The sequence below is a fragment of the Haemaphysalis longicornis genome, unplaced genomic scaffold (assembly GCF_048455015.1).
Source record: "Haemaphysalis longicornis isolate Haplotype H1 unplaced genomic scaffold, Haemaphysalis longicornis Haplotype H1 scaffold_3, whole genome shotgun sequence".
Lineage (NCBI taxonomy): Eukaryota > Metazoa > Arthropoda > Arachnida > Ixodida > Ixodidae > Haemaphysalis > Haemaphysalis longicornis.
The window spans coordinates 2,633,544-2,649,828 of NW_027526335.1; the positions used below are offsets into that span (position 1 = coordinate 2,633,544).

A 16,285-nucleotide genomic window follows, 5' to 3' on the forward strand; every position below is an offset into this window, starting at 1 on the left:
TAAACCCTACCCGCCATCATCCTTATCAATGACGACAATCTGGATGAAAGTATTACAATCACAAAAATGCTTTTCTGGCGTTAGATTTTACATTTGGTTTCCCAGAATCACTGCTAATGCAACACTTGGGCTATTTGGATTCCCTCGCCCTTTCGTCAATGGCATAAAAGAATTTACCAAAAAGAGAATTTATCTCGCTCTCATATATAATAGAATGAAACATGTGCACACATGGCAACCCGGTACAGACTAGGCATTCGATAAACGATTGCTGGAAAATATAGAAATGTGATGGACTCCACTTAACACTGCCGTGTTTTAAATGTACCACCAAGAGTATCAAGCCTTTAAAGGTAATTTTAGGTTCTTTAGAACATACAAACCATGCGCCTCGGGCTTCATGTTCAAAAGAGCGCCAAAAACTGCGTAGGCATAATGCAAAAGCTAAACGCCCAGTGTACTTACTGCGCGTTGTATGAATTGTCTCAATAGATCCGCAGGGCGTCCAGTTTTGGCTTCATTTACGATAAAAAGCTTCAACAACTCTACACCACTCACGAGACAGGCGAAAGGAAAAAAAGATCACAAGACGCCTTTTCGTTCGCGCACAAGTCTCTGTTTACTGGGAAGCTTATCGCAGGTCGACAGTAGAATGGCGCCGTTGGAACGTCACAGTCACCACCACCGACACTCCGTGAGTACGCTCGCTTTCCCACGAGGATCAGCTCGCTCTGTCGGCACGCATCGCTGCCTCGGTGCACATACCTGCAAACGGTGATGTCTTAACGTCCTCGAGGTTGCCCGCGAAGATGCGACGCAGTAGAGTCTTCGGAGCTTTGTTGGCTGTCCTATACACACCACGAGTCTCTGACGAGGTGTCCCAAAGGCAGACTTGGAAATTTTGTGCAATTTGCCACACTTCATCTAACCTCCTAAAGGAAGGAGGACGCGGGGGTAATAGTTTAAGGCGTGTTGTGCCATGTCAGCAATCTCCGTCTTAGCAGTTAGCTGTTATGGCACATTAAGGCATACACCGGTGTTTCTGATGGACTTAATCCGCTTCACTAATCAACAGTAACAATTCTGTGCGGGTTAGAGTTTAGACTGGAAGGCCATCTTCTAGTTATTGTCGTTGCACAGGGCATATTACGAAAGAGCAGCTTATCATAGTTAGCGCCTCGCAACAACGTAGGCACAAGTGGGTAGGTCACGGCCGGTATACGTTAGTCTGTGTTCGTATACAGGGCGTTGTTAGTCGGGATAAAAATGGACGAAACGTTGGTTACGACGAGACCAGGTCGCAGCGTACTGCACGCTATTCACTCAGCGCTTGGAATATCGTTCTCAGCCCTTGTCCGGTTTCGTCGGGGCACAGCATAGTTTTGACTACCATGAGGCACTCAGACGACGTCTGCCACTGCAGGTGTTCTAACATATATCACTAACATATCTGTTTGAGCGTAACGATACCGAGTTTGGGTGCTTGTAAGGTCAATCTTTTATCTAAAGACGTTCGTGTGCCCCCTGCGTTCAAATCAAGCAGCCCGATGAGTGAGCTATAAAATTATACCTCCTAGCGGTAAGTGCCGAAGAATTGCCTTCGGGCGTAATGTTAATACCACGATAAGAACAATCAAACTCGAACGTGAATTTAGTAACAGAAACGTTCTTTCTTTTTCTTTTGTGGAGGGAAGGGGCAGCTCTAGGATGGATGCCTGCTCTCTGATTGCAGTACGAGTATAAACCTGACATACTGTTTTGCATTTGCGATTGGCGGTGTGTCAAGTCTTTTCAGAACATGCCACGCACACCCGATGAAAGCTCTTGGCAGATTTCCGCTAGTCGTCAAGGAACACCTTTTTCCGGAGGCCCCTGGAAACACCGCAGCAGATGTGGAGTATGCCGTCCTCAAAGTAGAATGCGCTGCACACTTCAGACACGCTACCATTGATGTTTAGGTAAGAAGAGGATCGCGAACAGATGCAGCGAACAACGCGAACTGTCATTGTCACTCTATCTTACGCCGACACCTGCTGCAAAAGTTTGTCTTATTCGCTCCAGCCTCTAGTCAAACGATGCGAGTTGACCAGCCCTGACACTGGTGACTTCGTGGGTTGGTGAGCATGGTTCTGTTGACATAAATTGCCCCGCTGGAAAGTAGGAGACTCGTTTACCAGACGTCTGTGTCCCCTTTTGGGATGTCCTTTTATGCTTCCGAAAACATTTCGGCAACATCGGTTGCCTTGGCGTGGGCCGGCGTCCCTTTGCCTGCTTTTGCTCCTTCGGCATCCTCAACCGTTGCTTTCTGTGTGACAGGTCAGCGCCCACCGGACCGGCTGCCACTGACCCATACGCTTCGGCGTACCCGCATTATGTCACAGACAAAGAATTGAACTCAATTTCTTGTAGTTAATTGCTTGAACAGCGAAATCCTCTTCCCACGTGCTTCGTTGTGCTTGTGGCTGTTGGCTGCCCGTCTCCTGGAGGCGTCCTCCATCCGCTAGGATCCCTTGGGTTCTGTCCTGTCCTCTGCACCGACTGGGGCGCTGTCGAGGCCCTCGGATGCCGCTGGCACATTGTGGTCGCCACGAGGCGGAATAACGTCCACTTTGACCACGACCTCCCGGGAGCTGGGCGCTCCGTTGGACGCGGTGGCCGCTGGCTCGGGATCGGTCGGCAACGAAGTCGCTTTCTCTGCGAGTGGATTGAAAGTAATTTTGCATGTCATGAGTCGTAAACGTTAAACACAGTACGTAGGGAAATGACATTTGATGATGATGATGGTTTGATTTTATTGGCGCAAGGCCGAGATGGGCAAAGAGCGCCAAACAAAAAGTTATTTGATGAGGAGGGAACACGAAATAAAATCAGTTAAAAACTATGAGCACGGCTGGTGTAAAGGGCCATGGTGAAGAACAAGAGTGGTTAAAAGAAAAATGAGGTGGTTGGTGTATAGGACCAGGGGTAAAACTATGGGTGGTATGAGATGAGTTGTAAGAAGTGAACTTCTGATAGGAACTTAAAGGTGCGCTGAACAGAAAAGATGGCATCGTCTCCTAAGAGGGAAATGACATTTGAAGATTTTCTTTTAGGGAAAATTTTCACTTAGCCGTAATAGTTAACAGCGTGTATTACAGGAGAATCGTGTGCGCTTAAGGCATTGGCGTACGCCATTATGTCTGGGGACTCGTGTAAATGTCTCAGTTTTTTTTCTCCGCGCATACTGTGTTTCTACCTGTAAATACTCGCAATCGCGGTTCTGTACTTTCTCAGAGCATGGCAGTTAATATGGGAGGTCAATGCTTGTTTGAGCCAGCGTCGTGCGATTCTTTGCGCAGGCCCGTCAGCGTATGTCTGGCTGTATGGCGGAAGATTGATGCGCAGCGCTACGCACAGAAGCTGGGGCATGAGCCCGAAAGGGTAACCGGGCGAAACTTCGCGTACACAAAATGCAGGAACTTTGCACTTGGACGTAACAGTTTTGTCTAAATCCAAGCTTTGCAGTCCAGTCAAAGTTTTCTCTTAACCGAGGGCGTTTGAGGCAGACAGGAGGAGCTGCTGAAACTTCAGCAGAGTTCTTTTTCTAGATTTTTCTCTCGCCCAGATCCTGAGGAACCGGGTTTTCGTGCGATAGTATTTCCTCCTGTTAGTTACGAGACTCGTGCAGGGAACGGGGAATGCGAATGCGGCGCACCCGGAGGCTTGCCGTGTTGCGAGGCCGCTGGTGCGGGCGGCCTGGCCGGAGCCTCGGGCTTGATGCAGCAGGCGAAGCCCCGTACGTAGCCGAAGTAGAAGCAGGCGTAGGAGAGCGAGGCCACCGCCGCGACCCCGCCCATGATGCGGAAGGCCGTCTCGGCACCCAGGAAGTACATGGCGGTGCCGCCCACCAGGCTGCCCGTGCTGCGACCTGCGCGCAGAGAAACGCGCACGCCTCGTGTGACCGCAGGCCGCGACACCGCCGCGAACAATGGCGGCGCAGCAGGTGTCTACCTCTATCGGACGCCTGGAATGGTTGCAGTATGGACGACGTCAGCAACGAACGGAGTGCCTACCTACGACATGGTTAGGCTGTTCACGGAAGTAGAGAGAAAAGAAGGCAGACAAAGAGGCATACTTGGAGCTGGGACATTACGAAAACATTCAGTTATTTGTACATAACGTGCAACAGAAACAAAGTTCGTTCGTTCGTTCATTCATTCATTCATTCATTCATCAGCCTATGCAGGACGAAGGCATCTCTGAATATGGAAAGTTGCAGCCAAATACGACACCAGGGTGGCCAAATCTTGTTCTCGTGAGGGAGCGCTGTTTCTGTCCCAGGTCATCCTAGCATGGTTGCACTTGTCTAGTTTAGCCTCGCTGATAACTGGCGTTATCGTTTCTGACAGACCAGACAGCACTCCAGATTTAGGGGTTGTGTAAAACGCAATTGCATGTGCAATCGCTTGAGAATGTTAGAGGGGGCCACGTTGAACGGGTAGTCCTTGTATACCTACTGGAAGCCGAATACGTATTGATGCTTATGGACCTTACATAGATTCTTTATAAGGAAGCACCAGAAATACCAACAACAAAAATTTATTTATTTATTTATTTATTTATTTATTTATTTATTTATTTATTTATTTATTACATACTGCAGGCCATTTAAGGGCCCAAGCAGGAGGGGCATGACATCAAGGTGCACCTGAAAACACATATCAGCAAACAGTTTGTTGGATGGCATCAAGGTTTGCAACGTTTGAGTGTGAAAGCTCGTTCCACTCTGTTATGGTTCGAGGGAAAAAATAGTATTTGAAGATGTTAGTTCAGGCATAGTGATTGGAGGTGCCTGCCTATTTCTTGATAACCGGGCTGTGGATGGCTTGATGCAAGGGTCAGGTTGCAGAGATGATTTGTTGTTTTTTAGTAGAAACAGGAATTTTAGCCGTAACATTTTTCTTCGAATTTGCCGCGTAGGAATTCCATGTTTCTTCAACAAGTGGGTAGGAGAGTCAGTTGCACGGTAATTAGAGAATATAAATCGGACAGCTTTACGTTGGATCATTTCAAGGACATCGATGCTAATTTTTGTGTAAGGGTCCCATACCGAACACGCATACTCTAATTTTGCCCGTATTATGGAAGTATAAGCGAGGAGCTTAACTTTAGCAGGAGCATGGCGCAGTTTATGTCTCAAGAAACAGAGTTTACGAAAGGCGGATGAGCAAATAGTTTAACGTGTTTATTCCAACTAAGGTTATTAGTTAAAGTTACACCTAAGTATTTATATTCGTTAATTTCTGAAAGTGGACGAGCAGGAAGACGGTATGGGACGGAAAGGATATTTGTTTTGTTAGTAATTTTAATGAAAACAGTTTTATCTGGATTCAGCAGCATCCCCCCTTCATTACACCATGCAATAATGTTATGCAAGGAGGAGTTAAGTAGTCGTTGGTCATCATGGTTAGAAATTTCCTTAAACAAAACACAATCATCAGTAAATAGCCTAATTTGTGCAGAGTCAGGGATAACGTTAGGAAGGTCATTTATATAAATTAAAAAAGTAAGGAACCTAAGACGCTTCCCTGGGGAACGCCGGAAGTGACAGGGAGTTCATCAGAATTATGACCATCAATGCTTTCAAATTGAACGCGGTTAGACAAACATGCAAAAAACTGGTTAATTAATGAAAGGTGGAAGCCAATAGATTTCAGCTTGTACAGTAGTTTGACGTGTGGGACAAGATAAAAGGCCTTACAAAGATAACAAAAATAAAGTCAATTTGGCCCCATTTATCAAGAACCAGGACACAGCTATGAACCACTGATGTTAACTGAGTGACCGTAGAAAAGCCTTTGCGAAATCCATGTTGGAAGGAAGAAAGTACAACATTGTCATTCAGGAACGTTGTAATGTAAGTAGCTATAACGTGCTCAAGCCTCTTGCAGCATGATGAAGTTAGTGATATGGGACGATAGTTACTGAAAACTGCACTGTCATCTTTCTTTAAGACCGGTAGTACGCTCCCTATTTTCCATTCAAATGGTAGAACGCCTGAATTGAATGATGTACGAAAAATGACAACAAAGTGAGAAAGCATCTCAGCATAACGGTGCAAGAAAGGGTTTGAAATGTTATCAGGACCTGAAGTTGCATTGGTCCTTAAATTACTTGTTCAGATGCATGTATCCAAAACTGAATGCTATAAGGCATATGCTTGGCGTCAAGAAACTGCCAAACGAGTTGACCTAAATCTGTGGGACCTGGCAGGGGCCCATATAGCCAAGCCGTATCATCTCTGAAGATAAACGACGTAGCGAAGATAAACGACGTAGCGTGTATATTGACCTAGCAGTTTGCAGTTGTGACTCCGAAGAATGCATCGTGGGGTATACTGTTCGCTTCCGAACCCTGCGCACTCCGGCGATGATCGACCGGCTGCTCTTGGCGTCCCCTTCCAGCCGCTTCTTCTCCCCCGACGAAGGCGTATCGAAGCATTCCACGAAGAGGAGAGCGTTCACCGCCGGCCAGCCCTTATCACAGAGGTGTTAACACGCTGCCGGCACGTCGCGTGTTTTTGTGCCGCCAAAGACATACCTGTCGGTGAAAACGGCCGATAGCACCGCCTCCCTGCAGCCACGGCAAACAGGACGTCAACGCAGCGCCCGCCGCGGTCGGCGAAAACAAGCTGGCGCGGCACAGGTCGCCCGAACGGCGGCACTCAGGGTCGGAGTCCGCGTGCGGGACTGCCCACTTATCGGTCACGAGGCAGGATTCGCGGGATGCACTCGCTTTCGACGACTTGTGTTTCGCTGGCTCACGCCACGCAGTTTGTGAGCTAAGAGTTGGCTACGAGCAATGGCGGCGCTGAACCCTGGACCATAAGCTTTTCCGCTTGCCACAGGGCATAGCTGATCGGGATGCAGTTTTAAGGGTGACGTAGATAACGCGCTTTACCCTGCCTATAAAAGCAGAGCAGTCTCCGTCACTACCTCAGTAACCATGCATTGTCCACAATAATGCAAACGACGGCCGCTGACGCCTTGCCGCACAGAACACTGCCTGCAGCATACCCGAAAACCAAACCCACCTTTACATCCAAGCCGTAGGACCACTCCCGGTAGCATGCCCCGCAAGCTTATTCATACATGTCTTGCACAGAAGTAGGCTACTTACCCAAGCCAAAATAGATTCCACCCACGCAGCTCTGCAGCGTCGGTTTGAGTCCTCTCGGAGCGATGTGGGCGCCGTACGTGTGGATGGCGACCCACAATAGGTGAAAAGTCATGGCCTCGAGTCCTTCCAGAGGAATGCACCACAGCGGGTGCTTGCCGATGTACGAGTAGCCCACGAGCCTAGCACAGTACACAAGCCCGGTGAGCGCGATGATGTTGACAGGACCCAGCTTGTCCATGAACCACTTAGTCTCGTAGAGGAACACGAAGCCGGCCACGCCACCAATAGAGATGGTCAGGCCTAGCAAATAGTTGGGCGCGCCCAAGTCCAGAAGGTACCAAAACAGAAAGTACTCGAGGAACCCGTACACACTCCCGAGGCACAGGACGAGGGCAAAAAGGCTTAGGCACTGCGGTAGCCTCAACAGAGGGCGTATGTGGTGGAAGGCGTTCTTCCCGGGTGTGGCCACTTGAATTTCGAGCACGTACGTGAAGATAGCCGTGAGCACTGTGAACACGTTGAACATGTAGAAGGCGGGAGAGTAGTCAAAGCCGGTGATCACGTGCTCGCTGCTGAGGTCGATGAAGAATCCCGACAGGGGCGCTGAAAATACCGACCCCACGATGGCCCAAAAACGCTGCCAGGCGAAGCGCCCATCGTGGGCGTGAACCATCGACACCGTCGTCGCGTCCAGGAGCGTGAAGCAGATGGATACGAGCACTTGGAATATGATCCGGAGCACAAAGTAGACGGAAATCGTGATGCGGCGGTCACTGCCTTCCGGCGGCGTACACTCGGCGTGCCAGAAGTCCGCCGCCGAAACGGCATCCACCTCGAGGACGTCCTCGACGGTGCACTTGAGCGAGCAGTTGCTGTGGTCGTGGTCGGGAAGGTGCTTGAGGCAGGACACGTTGTGGAAGATGCGGCTCTCCCACGTGATCGCGGTCACCGGGTGCAGGCAGAGGAGGTCGGGATCCCTGGCGGGTTCCAGGTAGAGGCCCAGGGATGTGCTCCTGGCCAGGGTGTCGTTCTCGCTCACCACGTGACACTCCTTGTTGGCGTAGTCGTCGGTGAAGCAGATGCCCGTCTCCTCGATGGCGTGCGGCCAGTCCCCGTCCGGACACTCCAGGCTGCAGTCCGACAGCAGCACGGGCAGCGCGAGCCCCGACGAAGGCTCGGGACAGGCGCCGTGCTCGTCGCCGCAGTGGTCGACGACGACCTCGAGCTGCAGCGACGGGCCGCAGTGCAAGTGGATCGCCGGCGGTGGAACGGGTGGGCCCAGGGCCTGCGGCACCAGCAGCAGGCTGGTGCCGGAGAGGGCCGTGAGCATGAGGCAGCCCAGCAGGGCGCACTTGTAGCTGCCGTACCGGTCGCCCAGGTAGGCGGCCGCGTACGGCCCCAGCAGCTGGGCGAAGGGCACCAGGCTGTACATGACGGCCGTCTCCTCGACGCTCAGCCCCAGCTGGCGCATGTGCACCGTCAGGAAAGGCAGCAGGCAGGCCGTTCCTGCAGCGAGGGTGAGCGCTGCGCGTGTTAGCAATTCCTCCCGAGATTCAACAACTGAGTGCGGCTCTAGCCACAATGCTCGCCCTTTTCTGTATCCGCGTAGAATGACGAGCGACTCCGAACAGGAAAATAAGCTGAATTGAAGTCATCACCGTTAATTATTGCACTGGCCGTAGAGGCTGCAAACCTGACGGTAGGGGGGTGGCTGAAGGGAAAATAATGATGTGTACGAAATTTCGTCGCAGATTTACTGCTGGTTTAAAACCATCAGTAGCCGTCAACTGCAACACTCTTGAGAACCCAGGTGTATCGCCAGCACGTACAGCCCCATTTTGCAAGAATTTTGGATGACGAAGCTTTTGCTTGGGACTTGTTGGATGGGTAACACCTGAAAAAAAAATCCGAACGCAGACAGGTTGCTTACTGCGATCCCTTGAATTAAAAAAAAAACACTAGAAAGGGTGAGATAAACGCTTTTTCGGCCTTCTAATTTTGTTTACGCATTGACCTTCACTAAACCACAGAGTGCGTTTTTTGTACGGACAATCTTCTGACCACCGCATAGACAGTAGTTTAATTGGCTCATATAAAAAAACGCACTACAATGTACACTGCGGCAGAGGTCATATGACCTTCTAGCACTTTCTTGGACGATGAGCCACTCACAATGCCGTCAGACTGTTCAAAGCTGAAGATCATGATATGGTGGCGCCGGTAATATCAGGCTCCGGCCTATATGTATCTTGGCTAGATAGGGCCATACCGTCGACACGACACTGCAAGATGTTGCTTCTAAGAAGGAGTCCGAGACAAGAAGATGTCGGAAATCGGACTTCTTGATTCAATACTGCTTCGGCTGCTTGTTTTCGATAACTCATTTCTTCGACTTTCCCACTAAAATACTACACAAGTACAAAGGACGACGCTTGCATTGGCGTTTTTTCGCTTCACTGTCTTACGTTGAGTGCTATTTGCAGTAAACCGTCCAATGTAGGAAGCAAAATAATGCAAGGGTTCATATTAGACATTTTTGGGCGTTCCAATTTTACGTGCTGGAATATGCTTAAAAATTCTTGAACCGACGTAAATTTTGTGGCGATCGGTTCGTCGACGTGTCTTCCAATCAAACAGCAATGGTGAAGATAAAATGATCCTAATTACATATCCTTGAAACGAGTCTATCTACAGTTTTTGTAAATTTTGAAGTGTTTTGCTTTGCCGATACTATTAGGTTTTTTTTATAGAAGTCAACGAGTGCAGATGTAGATTAAAATTTTAAAAGAGCATATATAGTTAAAAAAATTTAGTGCCTTTCCACTCTGTAAAGAAGGACGACTTGCATGACTGGGCCACGAAGCTGGACGCTGTCCAAGGAGTGAACGAAACAAAACTCGCTTGCTTGTAACTTGCGAGGAGTGACCGCACTTCCAATCAGCCTGATGAAACGTGGAAGTATTTTAGCGGCTGCCCGTTTTCCTCCCGCGTCGTATGCGCACCCTGCTGGCCGTGTAACACACCAACCAGAACCGCTTGACCGCGGAGGTCAGTGGTCGTATCGGGCCGTGAGACGTCCACATTTAAACCGTGAAACGTAGCTGCCCGTCAAGCCCTTCAATGGGCTCGTTTCGGGACTGGAAAGACACCGGCCAAAACGCCCCTCCAGGAGCCCTTGAAGGAGGCAACACAAAACACTAGCTATGGAGACGAAGAATTTCCGTTCAACGCCGCACGCGCACGTTATATGGAAACCGAGGTATCTACAGCATCGCTGGAAAATTTCCGTTCTACGCCGATTTGTCCGTGTACGCTTTACGGGGAAACCGAGACTTTGCAAAACGCCGGGCAACATTGAACACTGAGCGGTGGCAACACTCGTGGTTAACGCGACGACGTCACGATAAAGGCGGCGTCGCGCAGGGGCGCCGTTTCGGGTGTATGTTTCGGCCCATCGCTTCACCAGTCTGCAGATGCATGATTTTTGTTTAGATGCGGAGTACCTTAGGACCGCACAATGTCCGCCCGCATCCGTGCGCACAGCATTTACTATCGCGAAAAAATCACACAGGCACCGGCAGGATTCGACCCTGTGTCTCGTAGACAGACACAGTTAGTGTCAGTCGTCTTACCCACTGAGCTATGACCGTTTTTTTTTCTTTATTGCAATATATTTCACTACAAAACAAGCACCATCAAACAAAAAACTGCAACGATAAAACTGCTAGTCATCACCTTGCCAGCAGAAAAACGATTAAAATTGTTTGAGGTACAGTGTTTCCATCACAGGCAACCACTCTGGAGGCTCATGCTGAGCCCTCCACACTTCAATAATCATACGCATTGAATCACCGAAATATTGTCTTGACCATTTAGCGTCAACGTCCCTATGGCGTATGGCCATGAGGGATTTCCGAACTGCATGTAGGGCCAGGACCATCACGAGGTCGTAAGGTACTTCGTCACTCTCAATTGGTAAAAACCTAATGCCGTGAGCGTCCAGGGGGAAATCTTTTTTGAGGGTCCGCTGAAGCACGTCCCAAAAGAAGACACCGTCCCAGCAGTCCAAAAACACGTGTTCTATAGTCTCGGGTTTTCTGCACGGGTAGCAGTCCACCCCACCCGGCAAAAACATTCCATTTTCCTTCTGCCACGTTTTCACATCAAGGACGCCCGAGTGAAGTTTAAAGAAAAACGCCTTAACCCATGGGCCAATCGCCATACGTTTCACACGCTTAAGCACATCCTGTCCTGGCCCTACACGGTACAGCGATCTATACAAAGGAACGGGAAGTACGAAATCAACGAGGTCATTATACAATCTTTTACGCGTCACACTAGATAAGTACTCTAGTGTGAAGCGTGCACGCAAAAACATGGTGGCTTGTACCACCTCACGGAAGTAGCCTTTCGTTGCGCCAAAAGAAAAAGAAACTGGCGTTACAACAAAATCAGGAAGCGCTCTGGCCAACTTCACCTGACACACAGTGCGCAAAAAGAGGTCCTTCACATTCCGAAGAAACAAAAAACGATTTACCACTTGACGCAAAAACAGATGCGATAATGACAGGCCACCAAGACGCACGCGCCGAAACAGGTTCGTGCGGCTGGTTCTCTCTCATGGCGACTCCCAAATCAACAGAGCGAAAACTCGGTGCAAGGCCTGTACATGTGCCCGCGAACAATGCAACACCTGTAGGACGTACCACAGTTTGCTAATTAAAAACACATTACACACTGAGGCCCTCGCAAATATTGAAAGTCCGCTACCCTTCCATTTCTCGGCCTTTTCACGCAATTCGACTGTTTGACTGCGCCAATAAGGGTCGCTGTCTACATAATTCTCGAGGGGCGCTCCCAAGTACTTCACCGGAGTCGTCTGCCAGCTGATACACTCGAAAACACTAGGCGTACTGTCCCACTGGCCATGCCAGAAGCCTAGACATTTCTGCCAATTAACACCACTGGCACCGTACTTACAAAAAATTTTCAAGGTGTTTACAGCAATGCTTATGCTTCTCCTATCAACAAAAAAAAAGAGCAATGTCGTCAGCGTAAGCTAACACCCGCACTTCACACGACTGAAGTTTAAACCCTTGGACGTCTTCGCTCCTGATTACACTTCAACAAAACGCTTCAATGTACAAACAAAAAAGCAACGGAGATAATGGGCAACCCTGACGAACGGCACGTTGAACAAGAACGGGTGTGCCGATCGTTTTGTTAATAGCAAGCCTAGCAGAACACCCAGTGTACGCCATGCGCACACCAATAACAGAACCAACATTCACGTGTTCCAACATATTTAACAAAAGTTCGTGCGACACCTGATCGAAGGCTTTAGCCATGTCTACCTGGAGCATTGCCAAAGTCCCTTGCATGGCGTCACAACACTCGAGAACACTTCGGGCAGTATTAATATTTGTAATTATCGACCGCCCTTTGATCCCGCACGTTTGATGCGGCCCTACCACGTCCTTTATGACAGTCTGTAAGCGGCTAGCCAATATTTTCATTAAAACCTTATAATCGACATTGGTCAGACTAATAGGACGATACCCAGGGATCTGCCTGAGTTTCGCCACCTCCTCCGATTTCGGTATAAACACAGTGTGCGACAAGAGAAAAGCAGCACACCTTTGTGGTACGCCTCAGAGTAAACTTTACATAGGACCGGGCTGATGTCACCCTTAAAGGAGTACTGACACAAAATTTCAAAGCTGAGATAACTATGTAAAACGCTTCCTTTTTATCAGGAGATATCTCCCAGCAAGTTTCAACAGCAACCGTTCAGCGAAACATATTTAAAATCCATTTTAATCTTCGCCCGCACGAGAAAGCCCAGAGCGGGCCGACGTGACATCATCTGCTACGTGCCCCAAACTGCCGACGTCGGGGCTCCCGTGATGAAGCTGACGCGCTGGCTGTGGTTGGCGCGCGCTGCTCGGGAGTGTGTACACGTCATGGTTTTGGGACTGACGTCATGCTGCCCGGGCCTGTGGGGACGGCGAAAACCTCGGCCGGTCTGGGCGCGCGCGTGCGCTCGCTCACGCGCGCTTCCAGAGAGGCAGCGATACGGCAAGAATGGTGACGCCATGTGATACATGCTGTCATGGCGGCCGCTCGGCGTTTTTTAAGTGTGAATACACTTTATAAGCGACCCCAAACCATCCACCGCCGGCGGCGGCGGCGGCGGCGTCGGCGGCGTCCGCAGTGATCCTCTATAAAGAAAAACAGCATCCGGCGCCAGGTTTCGATCCGCGGACTTTGCGGCCGCAGCGCGACGCTCTACCGATCAAGCCACGGACGCGACGGTGATATCAGTGTTGACGCGCCTTATATCTTTAACGCATTCAAACTACGTCGTCAGCGGCGTGCGTTGGCGACTCAGCGGCGTTATAGCGGCTTGATAACTGCGTGGTGTACACGTGATACTACAAACCCGATGCAAGAGATGGAAGAGAAGGCGGCGAGGCGGTGGGCTGCGGGGGCCGAGCGCAAGCGCCGCAAGCGGGCCGACAACCGTGTATTCGCACTTTCACATTCTCCCCCTCGGGGAAATGCGGGGGAATTTTTTTTTTGTCGAAACCGAAACTGGCACGAATAAACGACGCCGTAAATGAATGTTTACGCTGCGCTCGACCGTCTGATCTGTCATTCTATGATTAGTGGGCTGGTAGGCACGCATAGCAGCGAAAAAAAACGTAACATAAAAATTTCGTGTCAGTACTCCTTTAAAAGCATTGTAGAAAGCGGCGCTCAGGCCATCAGGGCCCGGCGTCTTCCCTGGGCTCAACTCGTCGATAGCGCCGCGTATCTCTTCTACTGTAATATCTCTTTCGAGATGCGCCATAACTTCCTCGTCTAAGCACGGTAACAAAGACGTAAACTCTTCTCTAAACTTGACGGCATCGACAGGATGACAAGAAAACAAATTTTTTATAAAAGTCACAAAAACACCGCTCTATATTAGCCTGGTCACTATAAACCACACCTTCGGCTTCAATTTCCACTATCGCATTTCTGCGAGCATTCTTTTTTTCCGCGCTGAACGTTCTTTTAGTCGGCGCTTCCCCGTGCAAAAATCGTTCAGCTCTTGCGCGCACAAGCGCACCCTCATACTTCTCTTTATCTATTACTTCGAGCTGCGCTTTTAATCCTCTAATGTCATCCTTCAACGCCCAGGGCGATTCACACTCTTCCTTAACGTAAACGTTCAGGGTACTTCGTAACCAGGCTTCTCTTTGCTTCTCGTCGTATTTGATTGCGGATGATCTTTCAAGGGTCTTTAACTTAACTTCTTGTTTGAAGAGCTCCCAATTGAGCGTAAAGTTAACGTTCTCTTTTCCACCGAAAAACGTCCGTGCGCATGCGTTAACGGCCTCAGTGAAATGTTCGTTCTGAAGCAGCTGGTTATTAGCTTCCAAAGCCCCCAACAGAACGAGTTGCCTGGTTTTGCAGTTCTACCAACGGATGTTAATCGACCAGATTTAGGGAAAATCCCCAAGGTGGAGTAAGTTTCTATAAAGGAAAGTTTGACATCCACCTAAATGCAGCCATACGGCTACGAAGGAAAGCTATACAGCTTTCTCGGAAACTTCGCAGTTGAAGAAAAATTCGCCCTGGTCCAGAATTCGAACCCGGGACCACTGCTTAACCGGAGCAGTCGCTCTACCAACTGAGCTAACCAGAAGGCTAGTTGTTAGCAGCGCGAAAGCCAATTGATCAACAACTCGAAGTGAAGGACAGGTGTTAATCGACCACATTTAGGGGAAATCCCGAAGGTGGAGTAAGTTTCTGTAAAGGAAAGTTTGACATCCACCTAAATGTGCGGCCAGAAGGCAGTGATCGCTGAAGGAAACGTGGGAGACTCGGTGGCTATCACACTCCGGCAGAATCTCTGACGAAACATACTCTCTGTCGAGACGCGCATGACTGCTGCCCTGGAAGTGTGTGTAGCGAACGGTGCCGCTACTGCCAAGGCTATCGCCCACATCTTTCAGCGCAAAGTCAGCGACGATATCAGTTAAAACTATCGTACTCGCATCGCGGAATCTTGTCGAGCTACTTTTGTCTTGCGCGGAACATACGCAATTGAAGTCGCCAAGTAAGATAACGAGCCTCTCCGTACCGCAAAACCCGCGAACATCCTCAAAAAACCCTTCCTTTCCGCTGCCTTTGTGGGCGCGTACACACAGATCAAGCGCCATTCGCTTGAAGACACTCGGACGCGGTGACGGTCTCTAGGATTGCCCCCAAACTCCTTCGTACCAACAGGGCAACGCCCGCAGACATCCCGACCGCGTGAGCAACGCACACGTCGTACCCCGACGCAAACGGGCGCACCATACGATCTGTCTGCTCCTCTCTCAACCTTCGTTTCTTGTACCGCCACTATATCCAGGTCCTGTTCGGTCACTAAACGATACAACTGATTCTGCCGTCTCCTGTCAGCAAGCCCCCTGACGTTAAGCGTGGCAATACGGATTGGCGTGTTTAAATACACCAGGTTAAGAGAGAAAAGAAACAGACCACAAAGCATTAACGCTGGCACATTTGAAAAAAAAATACCGTAAAACGACAGGGGATCGCCGCCAGGGGGCCGACACAGGCGCCCACGCCTCGTTTCGTCTCCCGCTTTTCGCCTTCTATACGCGATCACTCGACGTGCACGCGCTAGCCACCACCATCGATCGATTCCTAAGCATCTCAGGAACCGACGGACACCACGCTTAGCCCACTCCGACCATCAGCAGCGACACAAGCCAACCGCGAAGTCTGCCAGCGTCACCGCCGCTGCTGGGCCTACCTTCAGGCCTAGCACGAGCGGCCGCTCTCCAGCCATGACGCAGCAAGAACACCTGCTCGCGCCCTCCGCCACGCCACCGGAGCACGTGCAACACATGCCACCCGCCGCCTCCACTGAGATGGAAACGGGCTCCGACTCCCATAGTGAACCTACGCCTGCCGACGCCGGCGTCGATCTCCCGCCGCCAAGCACCAACCCGCCGCCCGCCACCTCAACAGAAGAAGACGCCGCTCAACAAATGGACTATGACCACCTCAGCGGCCGAACGTGCCCCCGCCCGAACCCCTGGATGGAGGTCATCTACGCACGCCGAAAGAA

General features: G+C 50.2%; 1 protein-coding gene across 1 annotated transcript in view; it reads right to left on the reverse strand.

The window, feature by feature from the left end:
* Positions 1-594: 594 nt before the first annotated feature.
* The window catches only part of LOC144173851 (major facilitator superfamily domain-containing protein 6-like), a 37,828-nt gene continuing 22,137 nt past the window's right edge, over positions 595-16,285 (reverse strand). Inside the window, exons 2-4 of the mRNA XM_077702128.1 lie at positions 7,159-8,664; positions 3,695-3,907; positions 595-2,694 (exon numbers count right to left, since the gene is read on the reverse strand). Of these exons, the coding sequence (XP_077558254.1) occupies positions 2,501-2,694; positions 3,695-3,907; positions 7,159-8,664 (1,913 nt within the window). The 3' untranslated portion in view covers positions 595-2,500. The remainder of the gene's footprint in view (positions 2,695-3,694; positions 3,908-7,158; positions 8,665-16,285) is intronic.